This window comes from Malaclemys terrapin, chromosome 9, assembly GCF_027887155.1.
Source record: "Malaclemys terrapin pileata isolate rMalTer1 chromosome 9, rMalTer1.hap1, whole genome shotgun sequence".
In the NCBI taxonomy this organism is placed as follows: domain Eukaryota; kingdom Metazoa; phylum Chordata; order Testudines; family Emydidae; genus Malaclemys; species Malaclemys terrapin.
The window spans coordinates 17,062,322-17,088,616 of record NC_071513.1 but is presented as its reverse complement, the minus strand read 5'-3'; the positions used below and the strand labels follow the sequence as shown (position 1 = coordinate 17,088,616).

Here is a 26,295-nt window from a genome sequence, read left to right as displayed (position 1 = left end):
CTGAAGGTATCCTGACTTCAGGCAAACACTTACTGCCTTTATGAAAGGATCACTTCAAATCCCATTGGAGAGGTCCTTTGAGCGAAATACAGCCGAGGCCCGGTCAACTGGGCCTCACTGAAACAAACCTTCATCTATCCTGTGCTTTGGCTTTCCATGACTTTACTTCTTTGTCTCACAGGAGAAGGATATCTTTCCTCTTTAGCTTCACAGGGACAGTCTTACCCTCATTTTAGACTTTTTGACAAAATTATACATAAAGCAATAACAACAATGCAGCAACAAACCTCCCAAACCTTACAATTTCAGCAAGGTTGAGAGAGTTTGTTTCTGAACCATCCTCATATTTCATCCAAGCTCAGGTGAGCAGAACTGATATCTTTGATTGTTTTACGCAATCTTTCTAAAATCAAACCAATTACCACAGGTACTATGATGTTCCCCAGCAGGATAAATCTCCACTCCCCTCCGGCCACTGCGCTGCCTGAGGGAGATTCCAGCTCCAGGTTATTTCCACAGAGCTTGAGCCATGATTCCATTCCTACCTGTGCCATCTTCCACGTGTCCGAAGTTGCAGATCTGGCTGATGTTGTGCACCCATTTCTGCATTTCCTCCTCCGTTTTCGCCACCAAGTAAAAGGAGCGGTAGGTGGTTTTCACAATGAAGACAAAGTTATTCTGGAATTCTTTCTTGATGAAGTTGGACCCTGAATGCTTCAGCACTTCACATTCATTAAGGTCTATGATCCGAATGGGTTTCTTTGAATGGTTGTTTCTGTAGTACTCCAGAACGTCTGGGTTCCCACTCATGCGGCCCCTGCGGAGCACAAACCAGCGCTTCCGCCATGCCTGCAGGAGACACAATTGGACACATGTCACAGATGGGAAATTTGTTTCCTGCTTTAGCTTTCAAACTGGTTGTCACGTTTTGTCAACAGACCTAAATATGCATATTTTCTTTAGATTCTATGCTAATCCTAATCACTGGGCTGAACGGTGACTGGTGATTTGAAATCCATTCCCATAGGGAGCGTCTACTCTAAGAAGAAAGGTGGGTAGTTATAATTTTAACATGAGTTTGCAGGGCAAGGTAAGCTATAGGCTTCTCCAGAGTCTCTACCTCAATCTAGTACTATGTGTTAAAGCTACAAATGGCTTTGTCTTCACTAGGATTTTGGTTGCCACATTAGCTAACATGAAGTAAGAACACATCTTTTATCTTAGGATAAAATCCTAGGCATGCCTTGTCTTCACTGTTTTAGGCCTGGTCTACACTTGAAAATTAGATCAACATAGCTACAGTACTCGAGGGTGTGAAAAAATCTACACCCCTGAGGGATGTAGCTATGCCGACTTAATCCCCAGTGTAGCTGCAGCTAGGTTGACAGAAGAATGCTTCCCTTGAGCTAACTACCGTCGCTAGGGGAGGTGGTGTTCCTATAGCAACAACAACAAAAAACCTCCATCGCTCTAAACTGTGTCTACACTATAGGGTTATGCCAGGATAATGATGGTGCTGAAGCTATGCTGCTACAGTCCCCATACTGTAGACATGGACTTACTTGCCATGTGTTAGCTAGCACCTGGTAGAAAACACCTTTTCTCCTAGTGAAGACAAGGCCTTAAGATGAACCCAGCATGTTTCCGTCAGATGGTTTTCTGTGCTAATAAAGAGCCGTTAATGAGCTGACAGTTACTTATGCAAATTAAGGAGAACAGACCTTGAGGGGGTTGCAGTGCTAAAAAGTTAAACAGATGACTTCAGAACGCTACAAAATCCTGTATATTATACATAACGGCTTGTATAACTCTCTATGCCCAAAACTGTAAATTAATAAATATTTATCTCTTTTTGGCCCAAATGATTAATAGCCTGGATTTCACACAGGGTTAAGTAAAGTCACATATAGATTAAGACACCATATGATTTTATAAAGCTGTATGCAGGATTTGGGGGAAAAAAAAAAAGACATCTGTTTTTTCCCTCCATTTCACCAGCTGTTTCAGTTCACGTACAGTGCTGTATTGGTTACAGCTGTCACTAATATACTTACTACAAGACCCAGAAGTGACCCCCCCTCCATATTTCCCATTCCATGGATAAATATTAAACTAACAAATTAGGAGCTCTTCACCTACTGATTTTTTATAAAGAACGTGATTGGATAAAATCAGGTCACATGATCAAAAATAAAACAATGCTGTTTGTCTTTGATGGCTGGCCCAGGGAAATAGGACATGTCCCTATGATGTCACCAGCCTTAGAGCTGTTTCCTACCTTCACAGAGCTTCTATTACACTGTATAAGAACCTCCTGGCCAACTAAGAACATCTGTTACCACTACCCTGCACACTTGGTCAGCTGGAACTTCAAAGTGACAGCAGAGACAAAACTCAGATTTCTTTGCTCCAAAAGCATTTGAATAAAAGGAGCATCTTCACTGGCTGCAAGCAGTGTAGGAGCTATGACCCTTAGATGAGCAATTCTGATTCCACCCACTAGAGAGCAGTGGGGCACACACACACACACACACACACACACACACTTTAGCCAATTCTCTACATCTGCTAAATGGCCATTGGCTGTTTCATACTTCATAAAATTCAAAAGGGACAACAAGAAAAACAATTTGAACAACAGAAGAGATGATCTCCTTGCCTGAATCTTACTCAACTCCTGCTTGCAAAATGACTAGTCATCATAACACAAAACTGAGCAGTTGTCTGTCATTTGAGAAATCGTAGTGTGAGCTATGATCACGCCCATTTTGTGGTAGGAGGCTATTTTTAAGCTGGCAAACAGGTCCAGCATCTCTTGAGACCAAGCAATTGGTTGCAAAACGTTTTAGCTGCTATGTAAAAATCCTCGTTTATGTACCTTAAAAGTCAATACAATTACTACAGTTTTTGCTGATTCTCATACACAATGGGTACAACGGCCACTAAAATATGGAAGAAAATAATCCCTATGGCTTACATTAATCAAGAAGGAAATGTAACATGACCCCAAAGTAGCTGCCTGACAGTGAAGGCTTTGAAGCTGATTTCCGTTATTCTCATATTTTTTTGATGCAAATAAATTGAACGTGAGGGGTCTCCAGTCCTGCTATCAGGACACATCAGAGCTTTGGGAGTCTACCATCAGAGAGGCACATGGAATACATACTCCAATAAAATATTCATTGACTTGCTTATTTAAAAGCATGTCCATTCAACCAGCTGTACCATGACCTACTTCTAAAGTGCAAGGCTGTCCAAATCAGGGCAGAGACTAAAGTAATATGTTAAACAAGGATTTTGCAAGCCTGAACCATCATTTGTCAGCCTATGTGAAGAAGTGGGTTTTGAGAAGGGACTTGAATGAGGCATGGTGGGCCAGGTCAGGAAGGGGGTGTAGGGTGGACAGCACAAGCACCAGAAATGCAAGCTTTTCCCTCGCTGCATACTGCCCACTATGGTATACTCTTGATCTTTTGACCTCTAGAAGTCAGAGGGTGATTTGATCTCTTTACCCATTGACCCTCCTGTTGCATCTTCCAACCAGGTTATTAGCTAGCATGGTTGTGGTTTTTGATATGTGGAATCCTGTCCTCTTGAAAATGGACAGAGGCCACCAAGGACTGTTTCTCACAAGGCCTGGAGATTCAATCTCTTAAGGACAAATTGTGAAATTTCATACCTTGAAAACATTATTATGCAAATACAAACACTGTAAAGTTTTTGGTTAATGATTCGGTCTGTAAAACAGGTCAGGTCCTGACAGCATGTGAAGATTTAAACATCTGTTTCTTTGTTTGTGGAGAAACTCAGGCACCTTTGGGAGAACACCAGCAATTTTTGAAGTTCTGAGGTGTATAATATACCCATAGAATACATACATTTCTCTCATAACCAACTTCTGGGCTTCTCCACTATCATGCACAGTTCCTGAGTTGGCAGTTGATCGGACAGACATGTCACTAGCCTCAGTGAATAAGCACAGTTATATTTTTTCCCCCACTCTCTCTTTCAATCCATGTGCTTTAATGAAAAAAGAATACTGGTATGTAATATTTGCCCTTCTCTCCCAAAGTGCCCTATTAATTGCTTTCAAATGCTGGCACTTAGGATATGCCACCTAGCCGTGGATTTTTATCCAACTTTTTGAAAATATGGTAGAACCTCAGAGTTACAAACATCAGAGTTACGAACAGGCTGGTCAACCACACACAGTCAGGCACCAGAAACAACAACAACAAAAGCAAATACAGTACAGTACTGTGTTAAACATAAACTACTAAAAAAATAAGGGGAAAGTTTAAAAAAAGATTTGACAAGGTAAGGAAACTGTTTCTGCCTTGTTTCATTTAAATTAAGATGGTTTGAAATGGCATTTTTCTTCTGCATAGTTGTATTAAGTCAATGTTCAGTTGTAAATTTTTGACAGAACAACCATAACATTTTGTTCAGTGTTACTAACCTCCTCCATTCCCGACGTGTTCGTAACTCTGAGGTTCTACTGTAATTACTGTTTATGTAGGGGAATGCCCAGAAGTTTCAGATGTGTCTGATCTCATTAGAGCCAAAGAATTTATGGACAAAACCCAAGAGAATGCAGTTGCACAATTTAAAAAGTGGGACATTTGCTGAATAACCTAGCAGGGAACAGTCCAATACTCAATGAAATATCATGCTTATATCATGAACAGTCCATCACAAAACAAAATATATTGGGCTCGATTCTTTAGTACAATTCTGGCTCTAAATGATCAGCAGAGAATTCCTATTGAACTCCCTGCTAGCATAAACCAAGAGGAAGCACTCCTGTGCCAGCTGCTCTGATTCCCCCAGGGTAGCTACTCTAGACTACTCTAACTGATGCTGGAGCTGGGCTGGCACAGAACCAGGGAACTGTAAGCAGCTTCCTCCACCCCCTCCATGCTGAGAATCAAGCACACAGTCTGAGACATAATATTCCTAAGTAGTTCAAGGTACAGTGCAGGACAGCCCGATGTCTCAGTTTGTTTAGATTTTATGCTTTGCTGAATCTAAAGTCTGTAGGATCTCAAGCACAATTCCAGAAGCCAGGCTAGAGCACAGTATCGTCAGCTGGAACAGAACTCTGTACAAAGTATTTTAAATCTGCCATTTCAAAACCTTGGGCCAGATTCTTCACTACTGTAAAATGATTGTAACTGGATTGGTTTCACTTTCACACCCTTGTGGCTATAACAACTTGATTTTTTTTTTTTTTTTGGTTACAAATATGTGATAAAATTAACATTATTCTTAGCTCTATTATAAAGAATGTGTGTCAGGGAATGCTGGAGGGGGATGGACAGTTAAGCATGCAAGACTCAACTTCAGAGGAGGTCTGGGTGTGCAAGGAACGCCAGGTTAAGTCTCAGGGTGACGTGCTGAATTATGTACGGTGACACAAATGAAAGCAGTTACATGCTTAGCAGTAATGTAGATTCCAAGCAGAAGACTCATTTTCTCTCTTCACTGCACAATGTCTCTTAAGAGCACAGATGACTCCAAACCTAGTCATATAATCCACTGCCAATTTACCCTCCCTTACCAAATCTATAAAGAAAACCGAGCTGAAAAAGAGATAAAACAGTGTAGGGCCTTTGCTTCTTGTTAATCCCAGTCCTGACATTCAAAAAGATGACTAAATTCCTAATGTGCTTTAAGAGAGCATTTGGGGTAAACAACCATAGCAGAAGGCGGTTTCTACCGCTATACAATTTCTTTTTCTCTGTAATCAAATGTTTGGGGCTAGTAAGATGCTCTGTGGTTTCTAATGATAAAGAAAATGAGTAATAGAACATGCGTCAGAAAATGCCACTGCCTTCGTCCATGCCAGCATACACAGCAAGTCACATATGTGCTACAGAGCCCACACAGCGGAGACACCCCGAGATTCCACAGATAACTGAAAGAGCTCCATGGAGATGAGTAGGGTTAGCATCAGGCCTCACAACCCATGACCAGGAGTCAAGGCCCTTGGGTTCTACTCCTACTTCTGGCTCACCATTTTAGCCTGGGGAAGTGGCTGAACTGTTCAGTGCCTCAGTCTAGCCAAAGTAAGTCTAAGACCTGCCTCACGTGCGTGATGTGACACTGAATTCATTAGCGATTGTAAAAATACTAGCACTGTGATCCTTCGATAAAGAGCATTAAGGTACATCTACCTTCCTTGGTGTTTAGATGGCCTTTATTACCGTAGGTATCTGAGCACCTCCCAAACTTGAATGTATTTATCCACACAACACCCTGCAAAGCAGGGAAGTGCTGTTATCTTCATTCTATAGACCAGGAACTGAGTCACAGAGAAACCAAATGACTTGCCCAAGGTGCTGGAGAAGGGCCTTAAATCCAGGTCTCCTAAATCCTAGGCTAATTCCTAGTCACTTGGCCAACCCTCCTCTTTATAAGTGACAGGTATTGTCATTTATTTTCAACCGACATTACTACTTTCTAGTTGACACAAGGGCCCACAACACGGCATGTCTCACGCCTCTGGAGAAAGGCAAAGTCAGGCGTTTACTTGTATCCGGGTTTTTATTTGGTTAGCGAGCCTGTTTTTCACCTCTTTCCCCTGTTTAAACTTTCATCATACCACCATATCCTGGTACAGTTAACAGCTACGTAGAACGGGTTATTTCCATTTTAAAAAGCTTTCTACATTATTATGCCTCTGATCCGCCAAAATATTTTTACCCTAAGAAGCTTTTGCACATTCAACTATGCTAAATGCATTATGTACTGAGAGTTTTAAGCGCCCATGGACTGCATTGCAAAACTCATCTGAAATGGTTACACATTTGCCAATATGCGATATTCATGCAGGTCTGTGAGATATGCAAATCTGGCTGACTTTGTACGCATACTAAAGAAAGGTTTCAGAGTAGCAGCCGTGTTAGTCTGTATCCGCAAAAAGAACAGGAGTACTTGTGGCACCTTAGAGACTAACAAATTTATTAGAGCATAAGCTTTCGTGGGCTACAGCCCACTTCTTCGGATGTATATAGAATGGAACGGATATTGAGGAGATATATATACACACATACAGAGAGCATGAACAGGTGGGAGTTGTCTTACCAACTCTGAGAGGCCAATTAAGTAAAAGAAAAAAAACTTTTGAAGTGATAATCAAGCTAGCCCAGTACAGACAGTTTGATAAGAAGTGTGAGAATACTTACAAGGGGAGATAGATTCAATGTTTGTAATGGCTCAGCCATTCCCAGTCCTTATTCAATCCTAAATTGATAAAGTGTTCTCCCACTGGTTTTTAAGTATTATGATTCCTGATGTCAGATTTGTGTCCATTAATTCTTTTGCGTAGAGACACTTTAACCTGTCTGGCCATTCAATGACAGACATGCGGGTGGCTATTTTACAACAGAAAACTTCAAAAACAGACTCCAAGGAGAGACCGCTGAGCTGGAATTGAAATGCAAACGAGATACAATCAACTTAGGATTGAATAAGGACTGGGAATGGCTGAGCCATTACAAACATTGAATCTATCTTCCTTGTAAGTATGCTCACACTTCTTATCAAACTGTCTGTACTGGGCTATCTTGATTATCACTTCAGAAGTTTTTTTTCCTCTTACTTAATTGGCCTCTCAGAGTTGGTAAGACAACTCCCACCTGTTCATGCTCTCTGTATGTGTATATATATCTCCTCAATATACGTTCCATTCTATATACATCCAAAGAAGTGGGCTGTAGCCCACGAAAGCTTATGCTCTAATAAATTTGTTAGTCTCTAAGGTGCCACAAGTACTCCTGTTCTTTATACTAAAGAAAGCCACTCACATGATATCACCTTTATCTGCAAGCAACTACAGGGGTCAAACTTTCTCTGCCTTTTCCTGGGGTGTGGAATGTGGAATGGCGAGGAATGAATTAAAACAATTCATTTTAATTCATTCCTCGCCATCCACTCAAAGTGCTGCTCATCGAGCTACCAGAGTTGCAGGATCACTTTGAAATAAAGTTGCGTCACTGTCTCAGCAACAGTTTCTGTTGCTGCTCCGGTTTGTCAGTACAAAACTAGCAAGTGACTGGCACTTTGAGGGGCAGGGCAATATTGTGAATGCTGATCGTGCTGAGCTTCACGGACACTTCAAAAACTAGCAAAACCAGAAGTGGGAGTGTGGAGGTGGGGATAGTTTGGTTTCATCTGATCAGAGCCGGCAGAGTTTGGAAAGAGGATTGTTTTGTTTACATGCTCAAAACTAAATACAATATGAAATTTACAAGGGAGTTTAGTTCAACTGCAGTGGGAGAAGGGCTGGGATCTCTCCAGCAAAGAATTCCCCAGTTTGCATTTGGTTTTGCTACTGTAATGTAGACAGTCTCCAGGAGAAATATTACATGTATTTTGGTGCCTTTCGAAATTGCTGAGGACTTCACTATATGTTTATATAGCTTCAGAAGTTTGCCACTGTTGGCATTAGAAAGCCATCTTTGTCAGAAAACGACAACTATCAGATAAGAGGTAACAAATTAATAATTTTCATCTGTCCTTCACACGTGGAATGGTCCATTGCTAATGAGAGGAGAGGTTTTAGAGCAGCGTTGGTCTGATGCCCAGGTGTTGCTCTGTGCAACACAAGACATCAGTGTTTTCTGCTTGCCTCTGTGTTTTTAATGTCAGGAATCTCCACAGACACTTCTAAAGGAATACCTCTGTCACTATTATTACAGTAACACTCTTCCATAAATGACTGCTGCTCCCACAGACCAAGATCTTTAGATCTGCCAAATAAGTGGTGTGAAGTGTGAAGTTGGTGTGAGCTATAAATTCTTGCTATAGCGTGGATATTGCACTGTCAGGTAAGAGAAGTCACAAACAAAATAACCAGAGCACTAGTAAACAACAGAAGAACGAGAGGAATGCCAACAAGGGTTAAGTTTCAACTGAAGAGGTGACTAATGAGCATTTTGTTTGGTGAACATATTTTCATTTGTAAATACTCGTGCAAAATACACACCGATGGGTAAGCACATATGAGAATACATACTCGCTAGGTGATATAACATTAGCATAAAGTATGTAGTTCATACTTTGTATTTTTTAATCACAACTCCTTTCATCCAAAGATCTAAAAGGTCTTCACCAGGGTGGATAAAAATCAATGATTTTTAAAAAATAATAATAAAATAAAATAAAAAAATGGATTTTTATTTAAATCGGATTTTTTTATAAAATGCTTTTTGAGGAAAAACGATCTAAAGATAGTTTTAATTACAATATCTTTGAGCGATAATGTATCTCATCATGGAATAGGGTTTATTAATTCTATAGTATGAGACAATATATTCATGTCATGTTTAAGAAAAGTTTTGTAAATGAGTTCCAATAGTTCATGGATTAGGGACCCAATTTTATGGGGTTCCAGGGGCTTCTGTATAGATTATTTAGGTTAATCTATCTACCCAATGGGTCTCAGTGCTCAGTCTAGAAGATACCATCAGAGATGCTTAGTTTTGCAATTCTCAAACTGTGGATTTGTGTCTCCAGAGATAACATGCTTGTTAACAGCAAAAATGTTTTTAAATAAATAAATTATATAGAGAGGTGAGAAATAACAGACCTCAACCCTACTGTCCCTCTGCAAATTTGTGTACACAGAGTCAATCCCTTACCTCTCTCTAAAAGTGCAAAGTTTCAAAAAGTTAAATGAATAGAAGATTGTTGGGAGCAGAATAGATCTGGACAAGGAGAAGAAGTCTGGAGATAAATGTGAGAAGGGAGGGACAGGCAGTAGAAACAAAAGTGAAACTGTTTGAGCAGCATTTTCCAGAAGTTTTGAGGTCTTTCTGACTGTAGCCTTCATTGATTTGCAATCTACCATCCCATTCTCTCACTAGAAGGGAAAACCTATAATGGCAGCAGGCCATAAAAGAGACCCAGTTTGGGAATATTTTAATGAAGTTCCTCTACCTGTGGGTAAGACAGGCATGCGTGCAAAATGCAAACAGTGCAACAAAGAAATGCAAGGCCTGGTTGCCCGAATGAAACAACATCGTGAGAAGTGTTTCCAGGGCCACCCAGAGGATTCAGGGGGTCTGGGGTCTTCGGGGCACTTCGGCAGAGGGTCCTGGAACAAGTGAAGGACCCGCCGCTGAAGTGGGTATTCACCCACGAAAGCTTATGCTCCAATACATCTGTTAGTCTATAAGGTGCCACAGGATTCTGCTGCTTTTACAGATCCAGACTAACACAGCTACCCCTCTGATACTTGAAACCATAGATAAAGTTTGTGATAAGAACCAGCAGATTACAAAAAAGGGTAATTGGTGAAAAAATTGCCTGGTTTATGCCACAAACTCTCCTTTCCATATGACTGAGAACCCATACTTCATTAACATGGTTCAGTCATTAAGACCAGGATACAGTCCATCCAACAAAGCAGATGTTGCGGGCAAATTGTTGGATAAAGTGTATGAAAGAGAAATTGAGCAGTGTGCAAAAGGTCTAGAGGGTGAGATTGTTAACCTGAGTCTTGATGGGTGGAGCAATGTCCACAATGATCCTGTCGTATGTGCTTGTGTGACAACAGAAGAAGGGAATGTCTTCCTTACAAAAACAATTGATACATCAAGAAATGCACACACAGCAGAATACTGACAAGAAGTAGCAGTAAAAACTATAACAAATTGTGAAAAAAAATTCAAATCTCTAGTTCGCAGCTTGATCACAGACAGTGCTGCAAATGTATCCAAGATGAGAAGAAATTTAGAAGAGAGTCCCCAGCTAATAGCATACTGTTGCAGTGCTCCTTTGATGCACCTCCTAGTCAAAGACTTCAGTGTTGCAGAAATAAAGGCTAATGTTGTTGCAATTGCAAAATACTTCCGTAACAACCCTTTGCAGCAGCTGCTCTGAAAAAAGTGGGAGGAACCAAGCTAACTCTCCCAAAGACGTGCGATGGAACTCAGTAGTGGACTGTTTTGAGCACTATATCAAGAACTGGCCTAATCGGATGACAGTTTGTGAACAAAATCCTGAAAAAACAGATGGCACTGTCACAGCCAAAGTTCTCAACATTGGGCTTAAGAAAAATGTTGAACACATGCGGAGTACCCTGAAGCCTATTTCTGTGAACAAAATGCAGAGTTACTGCTGATGCTGTTGAAATTTGGAAGGAACTGTGTGAGATCTTAAAAAGAGAAATATGCAATGACAGAGTTAAATTACAAGCATTAAAAAAACAAATGGGACAAGCACTACCTTGCAAATTTTCTTGCAAATATTCTCAATACTCGGTACCAGGGTCAAACCTTAACTGCTGAAGAAGAGGAGTTGGCTATGACATGGACATCCATCCAGCAATCATCCCTCCATAATGCCAACTATAATGAACTTCAGAGCTAAGGGTGAACCAATCAAGAAATATATGTTTGCTGATGATGTTTTAAAGAAAGTCACACCAGGGAACTGGTGGAAGCCACTTAAGCTCTTGGACTCAGAGACTGTTGAAGTGATTATCTCATTTTTAACAGCAGTAGCTTCTTCTGCCGGTGTAGAAAAAAAATAAAACAATTTAAATGTCTGGGTCTAGTGATGTTCTCCTCCTAACACAGCATGGCAAGAAAATCCTCCAAATATTAATGATTAACCTGTTGAACTGGGGATATTTATGAAGTCATTGGGAGGTGAACTATCTGCTTCAATTACCTTTGGTAAATTAAATAACCAACAATTATTCATTTTCTGATATAGCTGTAAAACTAATCTTTTGAAAAGTTTTCAAAATAAATGTATAGTGTGTACCTTCTAAAAATGAAACCTACATCTGTCTCGGAGTTGTGAAGAATATGTATTAAGGTTCTAACAACCAATAAGAATGCACTTTTATGGAGAAATCCATGATTAAATTGAGTCTTCCTGACTAGTGATTTAAATCAAATCCACCCTGGGTCTTCACCACCAAATTAAGACTCACAGCTCCTCTGTGAGACAGGGAATTATCTTATTCGTTTTATGGATCAGAAGCTGAGGCCAAGAGAAATTAAGTGACTTGCTCGAGGATGCATACAGGAAGTTTGGGAAACAACTGATGTCTCCTGACTTCCAGTCCCATCCTTCTTGGGAAAGTGATTTGTGTTAATCTATTAGCCTACAATGGACAGGTTCAGAAATGAATTTGTAACATGCACACAAAAGGGCAGAAGTTCAGCAATGAGTGAAATTTAAAAGAACTGACAGCTTGCGACAGGTCTACACGTAGAAGTTCCCATATTTAACCAAACTCTGAGAGGCTCATCTGAGCCTCTAGAAATGGTTGGGCTGGAAATATCACATCAACAGGAGTGAAATGTTGCCCGACCCTGTTCAAGTTCTGGTGCAATGTGATCATGTAATGAAGCATCAAACTACAATGAAACAATGCAACGTGATGTGTCGCAGGGCACAAGAGTGATTTTGGAATCCAGGCCACGAACATCCTGCAAGAATGGCTGAGGAAATGTGGAGTGACGATCAGGATGATCTGGGAGAGCCCAGGATGGAAAACATGCCTGAACACAATGGAAGAAATGAACCGAACTAGTTTAAACGCTCTGAAAAGGGGTACGTTTGGGTTCAAGTCAAGATCTGACCAACGTTTTGGATTTAAATTCATTTTAGTTGAGCAGGTTCAAACATTCCTAATTAAGATACTAAGGGCTTAGATCTGGCTGCCCTGAATGGCTGCACTAGGGAGCGTGCTCGGAAGAATCCCTTCCCCCACCCCCTCTTACTCTGCAGTCAATAATATAGAGGGAGTGCTGGGGTGAACATAGGGTTATTAACTTTCTAATCATACAAAACTGAACACCCTTGACCCGCCCCCTGACCTGCCAGTTCTCTGAGGCTCCACCCCCCACTCACTCCATCCCCCCTCCCTCCGTCACTCACTTTCACTGGGCTGGGGCAGGGGGTTGGGGTATGGGAGGGGGTGAGGGCTCCGGGGTGCAGGAGGGGGCTCCAGGCTGGAGCCGAGTGTGGGATCGGGCTCAGGGCTGGGGCAGGGATGCAGGAGGAGGTGTGTGCTCCAGCTGGGGTTGTGGGTTCTGGGCTGGGGCTGAGGGGTTTGGAGTGCAAGAGAGGGCTCAGGGCTGGGGCAGATGCATGAGGGGGTGAAGGGTTCAGGCTCTGGGAGGGAGTTTGGGTATGGGCTGGGGCTCAGGGCTCGGGTTGGGGTGCAGGCTCCGGGAGGGAGTTCCAACCTGGGGCAGGGGATTGGGGTACAGGAAGGGATTTGAGGTGCAGGCTTCAGGTGCCTCCCATTCTGCGGCGCAGCGGGGCTAAGCAGGTTGCCTGCCTGCCCTGGCTCCATGTGACTCCAGGAAGCAGATGGCATGTCCGGCTCCTAGGCGCAGCGGCGGCCAGGCGGCTCTGCACGGTGCGTGCTTCCTGTGCCCGCAGCTCCCACTAACTGTGGTTCCCAGCCAATGGGAGGTGCAGAGCCGGCGCTCAGGACAGGAGCACCACGTGGAGCTTCCCTGATTGCCCCTGCACCTACAGGCTGCAGGGACATGCTGGCCGCTTCCAGGAGCTGCTCAGACCTTTTAACAGCCTGGTCAGCACCGACTGACCGGAGCCACCATGATCCCTTTTCGACCAGGCATTCCCGGTCCTGAAAACCGGACACCTGGCAACACTAGGTGTACAAGGCGTGGCTGCAACTTGACAGTGCTGCTGCTGCAGCACTCCAAGCCCCAGAAACAGCATTCTGGGTAGGGCTACTAGGGCAGGCCTAGTGTAATGGGTGTGGCTGCAGAATGGCATGGAGGTTGGGGGAATCCCAAGTGGACAGACTGGGGAAGCGTACGTACTTGTGGGCTGCTGCCCTAGCAGTGTTCCTCGTGTCCCCACTGCGGCTGAGGCTACTAAAGTGATCAAACAGCCCTGGGGCGGGTACATGAGCAGAGCAGCAAACCAAGTCCTACGCTAGCTCCCGCATTCGAGACTGAAGTTTTCAGTGCTTAAAAAAATAAAGCATGGAAATGCTTTAAAAGGGTCATTTGGGGGGGAAATGTTAAGAGGAACCTTATAGCATTTCCTATAAATGATTTTAAAAGAGGAAGTTAAAATTCATACATAGACAGCTTTGAGAGCAGCTGATGTCTAGCCTATTGAGGATATATATGTCAAACTAGTTTCTCCCTCTGCACCAGCCCGGGGAGAGATGGGACTGTGGGGCATGGGACTGAAGAAGGAGATTTGCCTATGTAAGGACCTCAGGACTGAGCTGCGAGGAAGTATGCCTGGATTCAAAGGGAATGGGAAGATACAGTCGGTGTGTCATGTGCTGTTGAGCAAACACTTTACAAGACAGAAATCAGGCAGTAATTAATAAACCACGTCACTTGGATTGTAAGTGCTTTGTAGCAGGGACTGGGTCTTCCTTTCCATTGCGTATTATCACACACAGCACTGTGCATCGAAATCTGAGATGAAAGAGACCAAATCAGCCATCTAGTCCATACCTCTGCCAGAACTATTGCTGAGTGATTTCAATCCTGGCTCCCGTCAGCTCTGCATTATAAATCTCTCTCTAATGCGGCTGCCTGCTTGTGCCTTCTAATGTGTCTCCTTGCAATATTCCGCAATCAGCTTGGCTGTTTTCCCTCCTGCCCATACATTTAATTCTTCACTCCTATTTTTTGGTAGTTGACTTACCTATCTAGATCCACTAATCTATCTAGGATCTCACCCCGTGCCCATCTCCACAGCATCGACATACCTAACCCTGTGCATTATGGTTGGAAAAATTCAACAAAGATCCAATTTAAAGGTGAGAACATCCTTCCTTCAGGAGACAAGGATTCCCTCTGTCTCTGTGGCCATGTAATCCCAGCAAACGCAGCCCAGGGAAGGGCAGAAGAGGGAGTGCTTCTTCTGCAATTGCTTCCTTCCGGTTGACAACCAGGCCGTGGTCCTAGTGATGAAGGTGAGAGTTCGGTAGGGTTACCATATTTCAACAAGCAAAAAAGAGGACGGGAGGAGCCCCGCCCTAGCTCCGCCCCTGCCCCTCCCACTTCCCGCCCCCCCAGAACCCCCAACCCTCCCCCCGTTCCTTGTCCCCTGACTGCCCCCTCCTGGGACCCCTGCCCCTAACTGCCCCCCGGGACTCCACTCCCTATCTAAGCCTCCTTGCCTCTTGTCCCCTGACTGCCCCAACCCTTATCCACACCCCCACCCCCAGACAGACCCCTGGGACTCCCACGCCCCATCCAACCACTCCCCACCCCCTGACAGCCCCCCCCAGAACTCCCAACCCATCTAAACCCCTCTGCTCCCTGTCCCCTGACTGCTCCGATCCCTCTCCACACTCCTGCCCCCTGACAGCCCCCCCAGAACTCCCAACCCATCTAAACCCCTCTGCTCCCTGTCCCCTGACTGCTCCGATCCCTCTCCCCACTCCTGCCCCCTGACAGCCCCCCCCCGAACTCCCAGCCCCCTACCCCCCGCTCCTTGTCCCCTGACTGCCCCCTCCTGGGACCCCTGCTCCTAACTGCCCTCCAGAACCCCACCCCCTACCTAAGACTCCCTGTTCCTTGTCCCCTAACTGCCCCCTCCTAAGACCCCCCCAACTGCCCCCCAGGACCCTACCCCCTACCTGTACCCTGACTGCCCAAAACTTTCTCCACTCCCCTCCAAAAGCCCCCCCCTGTTTCTTGACTGCCCCATCCAGAACCTCCCTGTCCCTTCTCCTGCCCCCCCTTACCCTGCTGCTCAGAACAGGGTGTTGGGCTCTGTGCCAGCCGGACACATGGCTGAGCTCCCCAGCACAACAAAACCCGGTCCCTGGCCCTGCACAGGGCTGCCGGAGCGGGCTGCAGGAGGCGGAGCTGCCGGCCGGCTCAGAATGCAGGGGGGGGGGGGGGTGGGAGGAGGAAGCTGCTCCGGAGTCCAGCCCGGGACTTTCCTGCAGCCCTCCCAGCCGCTCGCTCTGCCGGGGGAGGGGGGAAATCCCGGACATTGTGAGTGCTTTACAAATTCCCCCCGGACGCTATTTTTAGCACACAAAAGGAGGACATGTCCGGGTAAATCCAGACGAATGGTAACCCTAGAGTTCGGCCTACAAGTCAGAGCTAGATGCAGGGTGGGTGGGTCCAGGAAACAAGTCAGGGGTCAGTATCAGAGGGGCAGAAGCCAAATGCCAGAGCCAGAGGGTCACCTGGAGTCGTACACCAGAGGCAGAGCCCCAGTAGAAGCCAGAAGGAAGCAGGGGCTGGAACAGAGCAGGAGCAGGGATTGGAAGCAGGCTGGAAGAAGGGCTGAAACGAGCAGGAGCAGAACAAAGGCAAGCACAGCTACAGGCATGGTTTGTTCTGAGAAGCCACTGAATGGCTACGCGGGCCAGGCTGGTAAGAAGGACTGCAAACCCAGCCGCCCATCGGGCCTGTGACCACTCAGAGTTCTAAGGCAATGCAGTGGGGCTCACGGGTTGTCCAGCAACGCAATTAGGGAGCAGGCCAGCAGCTGTTCCTAGCTGCTCGGGTCCCTGCCCAGGATGGATTTGATTTAAATCATGATTTAAATCACTAGTCAGGAAGACTCGATTTAATCATGGATTTCTACATAAAAGTGCATTCTTGTTGGTTGTTAGAACCTTAATACATATTCTTCACAACTCCGAGACAGATGTAGGTTTCAATTTTAGAAGGTACACACTATACATTTTTAAAGTGATTTATTTTGAAAACTTTTCAGATGAGTTTTACAGATATATCAGAAAACGAATGACTGTTTAGTTATTTCATTTACCAAAGGTAATTGAAGCAGATATTTATGAAGTCACTGGGAGGTGAGCTAACTCCAATTCAACAGGTTAATCATTAATATTTGGAGGATTTTTTTGCCATGCTGTATTAAGAAGAGAACATCACCAGATAGACATTTAAATTGTTTTATTTAACTAAAACAACGTTATGTATTCTGGATTTTTTTTCTTCAACAGCAAACATATAATATTTTAACAAAACAAGCATATGAATTATTGAATTTAGTTAAACATTCAAGTTTTTTAAAATCAGCTTTGTTTTCGTTAAAATTGTTGTAAATTAAAATAGTTAAATGAAATTTAAAAAACAAACAAACAAAAATTACATCGACTGTGTCAGCCAGGCCAACATGAGAAACTTAAAATATTGGCTTCTTCAACTAACTCAGTCATCTTCACCTTCATTTTCCTGTTTGTTCATAATCTGGAAAAGAAAAACAAGCTTTCCTCGTTTTTCTGGTCCCAAACGATTTCTCAATTTGGAATGAATTAGTCCAAAGGAAGAAAATATTCTTTCTACATTGGCAGAAGAAGCTACTACTGTTAAAAGTGAGATTATCACTTCAACAGTCTCTGAATCCGAGTGCTTAAGTGACTTCCACCAGTTCCCTGGTGTGACTTTCTTTAAAACATCATCAGCAAACATGCATTTCTTGAGTGATTCTTATTCCCAAACTGGTTCTCTTTTACGTCCTGCTGCCATTATAGGTTTTCCCTTCTAGTGAGAGAATGGGCTGGTAGATTGCAAATCAATGAAGGTTACACTCAGAAAGACCTCAAGACTTCTGGAATATGCTGCTCATACAGTTTCACTTTTGTTTCTACTGCCTGTCCCTCCCTTCTCACATTTATTTCCAGACTTCTTCTCCTTGTCCAGACCTATTCCACCCCCAACAATCTTCTATTCACTGAACTTTTTGAAACTTTGCACTTTTAGAGAGAGGTAAGGGATTAACTCTGTGTACACAAATTTGCAGAGGGACAATAGGGTTGAGGTCTGTTATTTCTCACCTCTATATATTATTTATTTATTTATTTAAAAACATTTTTGCTGTTAACAAGCATGTTATCTCTGGAGACACAAATCCACAGTTTGAGAACTGCAAAACTAAACATCTCTGATGGTATCTTCCAAACTGAGCACTGAGTCCCATTGGGTAGATAGAAAGATTAGCCTAAATAATCTATACAGAAGCCCCTGGAACCCCATAAAATTGGGTCCCTAATCCATGAACTATTGGAACTCATTTACAAAACTTTTCTTAAACATTACATGGAGTATATTATCTCATACTATAGCATTAGAATTTATAATCCCTATTCCATGATGAGATATCTTTGAGCGATAATGTATCTTAATTAAAACTATTTTTAGATAGGTTTTGTCCTCAAAAACATTTTATCAAAAAAAATCTGATTTAAATTATAAAAATCAGATTTTTTTATTTTATTTTTTTTTAAAAATCAATGATTTTTATCCACCCTGTCCCTGACACTTCCTTTAATGAAAGCCCTCCATTGGGGCCCCGAGGGTGCTAGCCTCCATTCACATGGGTAAGGGCCTCTGGATCAGGCTGCAAGCCAGGAAAAGTAGTAGCAAGATCACATTATGCGCTCCTATCCTGAGCCCTCTGAACCGTCCTCAAACCAGACATTCCAAATTTCAGCTAGCTTTAGTGCCGAGTGCTGGTTTAGTGCCAAGTGAGTGGTCCAGGCCGCTCACCAATGTAACAACAAATCTCTGAGGGCACCAGGCTCCAAATAAAACAGCAGTAAAGCCATTTGTGTCTCACCTTCCATGCCAGGTCCTGAGAAGCTTTTGCCAAAGCCAGCTCCAGCTGGGTTACTTTCTGCTTTCATTTCACTAAATGGACTGCCTAACCCTTTCTGTTAGTGAGGCAGCTTCACAACGTACCTGACTTTCTGCTACCCTGGTTACACAGCCTAACTGCTGCCGATGCAACCACACCAGCCAAGGTGTGAACTCTCCCTTCTCTCTCCCCACTACTCTGCAGTTAAGTTTCTGATGGTCCTGCTGTCACCACCCACCTCAAGGCTAGTGCCCATTTAGGAGCAAAGTGAGCCTCAAGTTACAAAGCTAACTTTGTACTAAGTGCACCAAGAATGGTGCCGCTCACCTTATGGCAAATGACTGAGCTGTGATCATTGTAGGACAGACTGTCTAATCTCAGTGCATTGCCATCTGCTGAGAAGTGAATCATTTACTGAGTTTCAATACGACTCTGAAATGACCTTATTTCAGGAAAGCCAGCAGAAATCTTGCTCTGAGGACCTACTAAGTTTCTACCGGCGCAGAGTCAGAGGGGAAATACCTTGTTCCTTTCATGGTGATGCACACATATTTAATTGACTGAAAGCACTAGTCTGAAAATTTCCTGCACCACAGTGTGTGATGAATGCATTGTAGTAAAGCATCTGAGATGACGTCTTCATGAACCAGCAAGATTTTCTCTGTTTCTGTAACGCACAGAAAGAAGCCTATGGTTTGCACAGAAAGAGAAGATTGCCACAAACTGAATAAAACCAGAGCAAAATGTTGCCTGCTTCCCCAAACACATTCCCATCACATATTCCACATCCTAATCCATAATATTTATGGTACTTTATATATACGAACATCTGCAACTGAGTGAGTCACTGCTATTTAATAAACATGCAAATTCTTTGTAAAGCTAATGTTCTTTTGGGCATGCAGGGTCAAAGTCAAAGTGACCTGAAAGCTCTGGAATTTCATGACTTAAAAAGACCATTGAGAAGATCTCAAATCAAGTTCTTAAAGTAGAAAAAATGTGTCTAGATCTACATAGATTTTTGTGAGGAGGGCAAATGCAGACGTTTGATTAAAACATCATTTAAGTGTCATTTTAGTCAAGACGAGACCCATTTAACTGTGCTCACTTAACAATGAAGTCCAAATATGGGTCATAAATAAGCAATGCTACTAGTGGTCATCCCAAAGTAGGGTTTCCTTAACCTTCCTGGAGCAATGATGAAATCTTGGAGCACTTTAATTCATTTACTGGAAGTGTAAGCATGACTCATTACAAAAAAGGTACATGTTTAGTTTGTTGGGTCCTATTTATTATAAGCCCAAAGTCTGGGTCCCTATTAAAACTTTCCTAATGGCTGCTGGTGTTTGGAGTGGATCTGGGTTTTTTTTTTTTTTTTTTTGTTCTGTGCTCATCTTCCAAGCTTCAGTAAAAAGGTACAAGATAATAACCACATAAAATGACATCTTTCAAGCACAGTCTGGATATTATTTTACTATGACTAATGTAGAGTGGAAACAGTTTCAGGTGACAATGTTCTGAGAAAAGTAACAGTGATTGTCTTGATTGAGCGTCATTTTAAAAGCGAAGCCTGCAAGGATCTGCAGACTGTCAAAAACTCAGTCTGAGAACAATCAAGCCAAACTTTGTGTGAAATCTGCCGAAGCACAGGGCACATCCATACTTTTTAAGGTATCATGTGGAATTCCTCTGAGGATGGCAATCTCAATTACTTTAAACTGCTCACTTACTGCAGGCTTGACTAAGGTTCCCTGAAGGCTACAGGATTCTTTTCTTTTTTTAATCGGGGTGTAAAGTAGATTCTGGTTCAAAAGGTAGATCCTAAAGGCAGGAGAAACAAGCTGAAACAACTGGATACAAGGGAGTTGGGTTTAAGTCATTTGATGGTCTCCCATCAACCTTGGGCGCATTCCTCTTCTCTCCCCACAATGGAGCGCCCTCTTCTCTTTCCTTCCCTTCCAGGGTATGCAAGCTGAAAAAACGACTCCTCTCTGGTCCTCTCCCAAATTGCATCTTCTGAATGTTGCCGAATTCTCCCAGGCATCTGAGCTTACTGACAGTGAAGACTTACAGACAAGACTCTTTATGTGAGGATGTTTACAGATAAGCCAGCTAGCCAAGAGTTTTAGTTCCATTCCCCGTCTCCCATCAATCGCATATTTATGTGTAATATCTAAGAAGACATGGTTGTAACTTATATTCCTATCTTTCCTTTCACCCAAAAATCCTAAAGTACTCGACAAATTGTACATGCTGATTACAAGTTACATATGCAGTGACTAGTTCACTCATCGCTGAAATGCGTCCACTTCTGGGGTGATGATCAACTCCGATGTAAATGAGGCCACTTATTTAAGTGACCAGTTATGGGTGTAGGTGCCTAAACTTTATGCATCCAAATACGAACACTTTGATTTTCATCTCTGTGTGGCTCAGTTTCTCCATCTGTAGAAAGGGGATAATTAAGGCGTAAGGTGGTTTGAGAGCTATGGATGAAAAAAACACTAGAAACATGCAAAGGACTAATATTGCTATTCTATTCAGTTAGGATCTCATTCTGTTTGACCTGAAGTTGAAGTTAAAGTAAAACTTCCACTAATTTCAAAGGTGGCTGGACTAGGCCCTTTACATAAACTGATTAAGAAACAGGAAAATTTATGAACGAGCCAATACATTTTTCCCATGGTGCTCATGGATTTAGAGATGTAGCCGTCATTCACAATTACGCCAGTGATGATTTCTCCTGCAATATCAATGTCATTATTGTAAAATGACATGGGTACATTGGAGATTTCTCCAATTCATTTACAAATGGTTTATTAATTATCAATAAAGCAGTAAGGCCATTTAATACTGAATATAGTACAGGTAAATCCCTATTGCCTATTAGGGAATCCCTATTAGTCCCATCTCTGAAATTTCTATGGAATCTCAAGTGATTTTTTGGATGTACCCTGAGAGCTTCATAAAAATCGCGGTTACCCTGTTCTGTTTATTCCCCCATGTAATTTAAAAGGACAACAGCACTGAAATGCACACATCTGGGGACAAATTCTCTGCTGGTGTAATTCAACTGAAGTAAATGGAGAATTAGCTTCTTATTCTGAGGGGTTGGGTGGGAAGTGGCTTGTATTAAGGGAACTGAACTTTTGAGAAATTTTGAGTAAGGCTGCTAAACTAATTGCTTTTATGGAAAGACTCCAAAGCTTTTTTGCTGAGGAAAAAAGAAAGAGTGGGGGCTAATGCCCTTTCTTGTAGCATGCGAGTTTACTGTAAATACAGATGTGCAGAGTAGTTAAAGGCTGAAAAGATCTGCAGGTGTCTAGAGCCTGCAGATTATGTTGTGTCTTGGGCTATCTGGAGTCTCTCTCTTTTTACTTTACCCAGAACTGGCAGTTTTCTCAGTACATTCTACAGAAACAGAACAAATTTTGCTGTTTCACCTTAACTGAGCATGTGGTATGAGGTCAGCAACAGTCATGCAGCCTATCTTTAACTGTCTAAACTCACATGATGCTATAGTTCTGAAGAGAAGGAACATAAACAGGAAATTGGGCAAAGTGACTCTGGTAGCAGGAGCCCCACAATACTGTTAAATAAACCCAACTCTTCAGCAATAGTAACATTTTGTATTTAAATTACCAAGGTAACTAGAACAGTGGGAGTTCAGAAAAAGCCACAAAGGTCTGTGCTGTGATGGTGATGGCGATGGCTGATACTAACAATGCTGCTCAACAAGAATGTATAGAAAGGATTGACTTCCAGGATTTCGTTTATCAGAGGGGTAGCCGTGTTTGTCGCTTTTTACAGATCCAGACTAAGAGTCCTGTGGCACCTTATAGAGTTTTTAGGAAGTTTTCACAGCTTGATTCATAGCAGAATAAAAAGATGACAGGTCGAATATATTTTCTAAACTATTTTGGGACCAAATCTGGATGGTCTTACTCACACCTTACTGCCTTCACTAGTACTACCTGCACAGGAAAGCGAGCAGGATTCGTCTCGGCATCCTGTTTCCCACTGAAAATTGCCTGGAGAAAGAAAGATTCATCCAAGTGACAAGGGGAAGATCTCTATAAATAACTCCTTTGGGAGGTGATCAAATCTGGAAATATTTGTGTGGTTCTGAGATTTCTTCAGGAAGCTTCAACACTCTCCCTGTCGTAAATGACTAGGGTGTCCAGGGCGGATTTGTCCTAGAGATTATGCCAAAAAAAAAAAAAAAATGCTGAAAAGAAGAACTAACATTCCCAATATATACACAAAGAAAGGAAGATGGAAATAGTAATATATCATCACTAGGCTCCAATCCAGCGAAGCACTTGAGCATGTGCTTACTGTTAAGCACCTGAGTAGTCCCACTGACTACAAATGGGACTCCCTCACGTGCTGAAAAATTATGCAGACACGTAAGTGCTTTGCTGGACTGGGGGCAGAGTAGTCAACACCTTGAAGGACTGAGTCCTGTAGGAACTATCCAGTCTTACTGGGTGAAATCCTGGTTCCACTGAAGTCAATGGCAAAGCTCCCGCTGACTTCAATGGGTGCAGGATTTCATCCCTCGGGCCTGTAAAAGTGGGGTAGAAATCTCATGGGAAGAGGTCTTCTGGTCAGATTCCTGCCACTTCATGCTTCAGGGCAGACTGGAAGGGAACACCCCTGATGAAATCCTGGCCAAACTCCAGTGGACTTCAGGATTTCACTCCATGTTTTGAACAATTCCAGTGCCAGTTGGAACTGAGAAGTGATGGGATGCATCCACTGAGGTCAATGGGAGCTTTTCCACTCACGTCAATAAGGCAGATTGTGTCTATACTTACTCTCAATGAATATTACCTAACTTCACAAATAGCCCTATAGATTTCAATGGGGCCACTTGTGGACTAAGATAGGAGTGGTTCTTGTGTTTAATCTACAAATATTTGCCTCTTGGCCTCAGTTCAAGTTTTGGGAAAAGATTACTTTCCCATCTGAACTGGCTTGCACACCTATACAGCTATATTGTCCATATCTGTCTATAGCTTTATAAATAGCTCTGGATGATGTCAATACATCAGTCTATAACATACAGAAGAGCACTAAGCATACATATAACACTGCATGCTATTTTCCAGAAGTATTTGTTTTAATTTTGATATGAATTCCTGTCAGCTGAATTTATGCCCCATTCTCTGAAGATTCTATCCCACAAGTTTACTGATAAGAGGGGTTGTGGAAATCGCAAAATTTGAGCCAATACTGGAAAAAGATACGGTGAGTTCTCTGGGAAGGCAGTAAGTTTTCATTTATGTGTGGACAGTGCCTGGCACATTGTGGGCACCACCAGGGCACAAGTGATAAATAAATAATTAACATTTTAAAATTGTAAATATGAGTATTTGCCCTGGAAACTTGATTCTACTAGTCATGCTGATCCAATCAGTGAATAGAAACACACCATGTGATTCGTGCATCCAATCAAAGCTAACCATCATAGCTCAAATTTCAGTAATTGAATACTTACAAAAACCTGACATTTGAACAACTTACAAATCAAGACTTATGTCAGAATTATTCACTCAATAATTCTAAGCCTGAACTCACTCAAGAAAATAGTTACATGCTTGTAGGCAATTCACAAACAAAAACAAACAAGACAAAAGTGACAGGTTTCAGAGTAGCAGCCGTGTTAGTCTGTATCCGCAAAAAGAACAGGAGTACTTGTGGCACCTTAGAGACTAACATATTTATTAGAGCATAAGCTTTCGTTTATTCCACTCTATATGCATCCGAAGAAGTGGGCTGTAGTCCACGAAAGCTTATGCTCTAATAAATTTGTTAGTCTCTAAGACAAAAGTGGTGACATTTGTTGAATAAATTATTTGTTCAGATTGTATATACATGTATATTACTGGTATGTATAATATTTTGCACATACATACACCACCCCTTGCCCACCCACCCACACACACAGGATGGACCTGAACTCTGCACAACAGAGTTTGAATTTGGATCTGAACTCCATTTTAGGCCCATCCGTACTTTGTACATTGGCATTATTTGAAAAACACTGAAGATCAAGCAATAACAATAGGAACCTCTGAATAGTTGATATACACGAGATTGCTTAATTCAGAGTACAGTACTAGGATAATTACAAAGTTACCCTAAGGAATTTAAAAAGCTCATCTCCGTGGTTTTTATCTGGATTTTTACCACCCAAGATGTGTTTTTTTTCCTTTCTGTATCTGATTAGGAATAGTTCAGTTTTAAGAACTTATTTTTTCTCTTCTTTAAAAGCGACTCTGAATTATTCTTCCCTGATTTTACATTTCATAGGAGCTGGATTTCTGGACTTTTTTTTAGAATTACTTTTTGGCCTTATTTAGTTTGTGGAAACATGCTGATCATTCATCGGGCTGTCTAGGATAACGCATTGACATTTGTCTGCCTTTTTCATTTCAAAATACATAAATGTAATACAAAATAAAAACAGAAGACTATATGCCACTTTTGAGTTTATGTAATTCATTTATTTTTAAGAATTCCTTGTGAGTTGTTGGTTGTGTGGTTTTTTATTTCTTTTCTTTTTTTTCTTTTTCTGCATTATCTGGCTCCTGCAAACAAGCAGCATTCTGAGTGGAAATATAGTTTTAAAAATTCACATTTTCATTCCCTACATGAAAAAAATCTACTTTCCTTTGAATTCTAACTACCATTTCTAGCTACATTCTGCACATGGGTAAAGTTGGCTCAAGCATCTAAGCATTTATTACTTAAACTTCTCATGCTCATGAGATAAGCCTATGTGAAGTTCCACGCTTTGGTGTGGAAAGGGAACACTGGATGTGACATTCTACAGACAAGTGCTTTGTTTCTCAGTGTGTCGATTTCACCCTCTGCCTACCCTATACCAGCGCATATGTTAAAAGGGTAAATTGGAATTGGAACTCAGGGCCTGGTCCAAAGCCCATGGAAGTCAATGGGAGTCTTTTTGTTGCCATCAGAGGACTTTGGAATGGATCAGACAGGACTGAGCACTTCACTTACACAAGTGGTTCACATACAGGTTAAGTCTTTTTAATATTGTTTGCTAATATTGGTGTGCATTATGTCTTTTAGTTAGACAATGTGTCACTGACTTGCATACTTTGCATAACATTGCTTTTAATTTATGGACTGTAACTTATCTAAGGTAGTGAAAAGTCATAAGACTAAATCAAATACTAACTAGGGTGTATTTGTTGTTTGTTTTAAATTACATTACTCTCAAACTTCCCTTGCTTAACCAAACGATGAAATCACGGTGTTCAAAACTATTAAATCATTTCCTCACCATCAGAATATAATAGGTCAGATATGGAAAACAATTAAAATTGGCACATTGCACACTGAACCTCCTTAGAACTGTGAATTATACATTTCCCTTTATATTTCTGATTCATACGTTACCCTCCTATCACAACACTATTGTGAGGTAATGTGTCCCTAAATCTATTTCCTTGGAATTCTTACTTCTTCCCTTCATGGTCCGACTCTTCTAGGCACAGCAAAAATGCAATTGCTTAAACTACAGGCAGACAGGATTGTATTTTCAAACAGGTGCTTTCTCTTTGGGATTACCTTATGCAATTTGTTAGGAGTTTTTAAGGCAGGCTTTTACCAGTGCAGCAGAAGTAAAACTCCATGTAAAACTCTACAATTAATAAAACAATTTTTTTTGGGGGGGGA

The 26,295-nt window shown here is 42.2% G+C and overlaps 1 protein-coding gene across 2 annotated transcripts in view; it reads right to left on the bottom strand.

Moving 5' to 3' along the window:
* GAB3 (GRB2 associated binding protein 3) overlaps positions 1-26,295 on the bottom strand; it is a 113,366-nt gene that overhangs the window by 33,837 nt on the left and 53,234 nt on the right. The window contains exons 1-2 of one of the 2 annotated variants that reach the window (XM_054040710.1): positions 14,732-14,815; positions 546-849 (exon numbers count right to left, since the gene is read on the bottom strand). In XM_054040710.1, the coding sequence (XP_053896685.1) occupies positions 546-810 (265 nt within the window). In that variant the 5' untranslated portion in view covers positions 811-849; positions 14,732-14,815. Of the gene's footprint in view, positions 1-545; positions 850-14,731; positions 14,816-26,295 lie in introns of those variants that run through there. The other variant, XM_054040708.1, reaches the window with a different exon arrangement.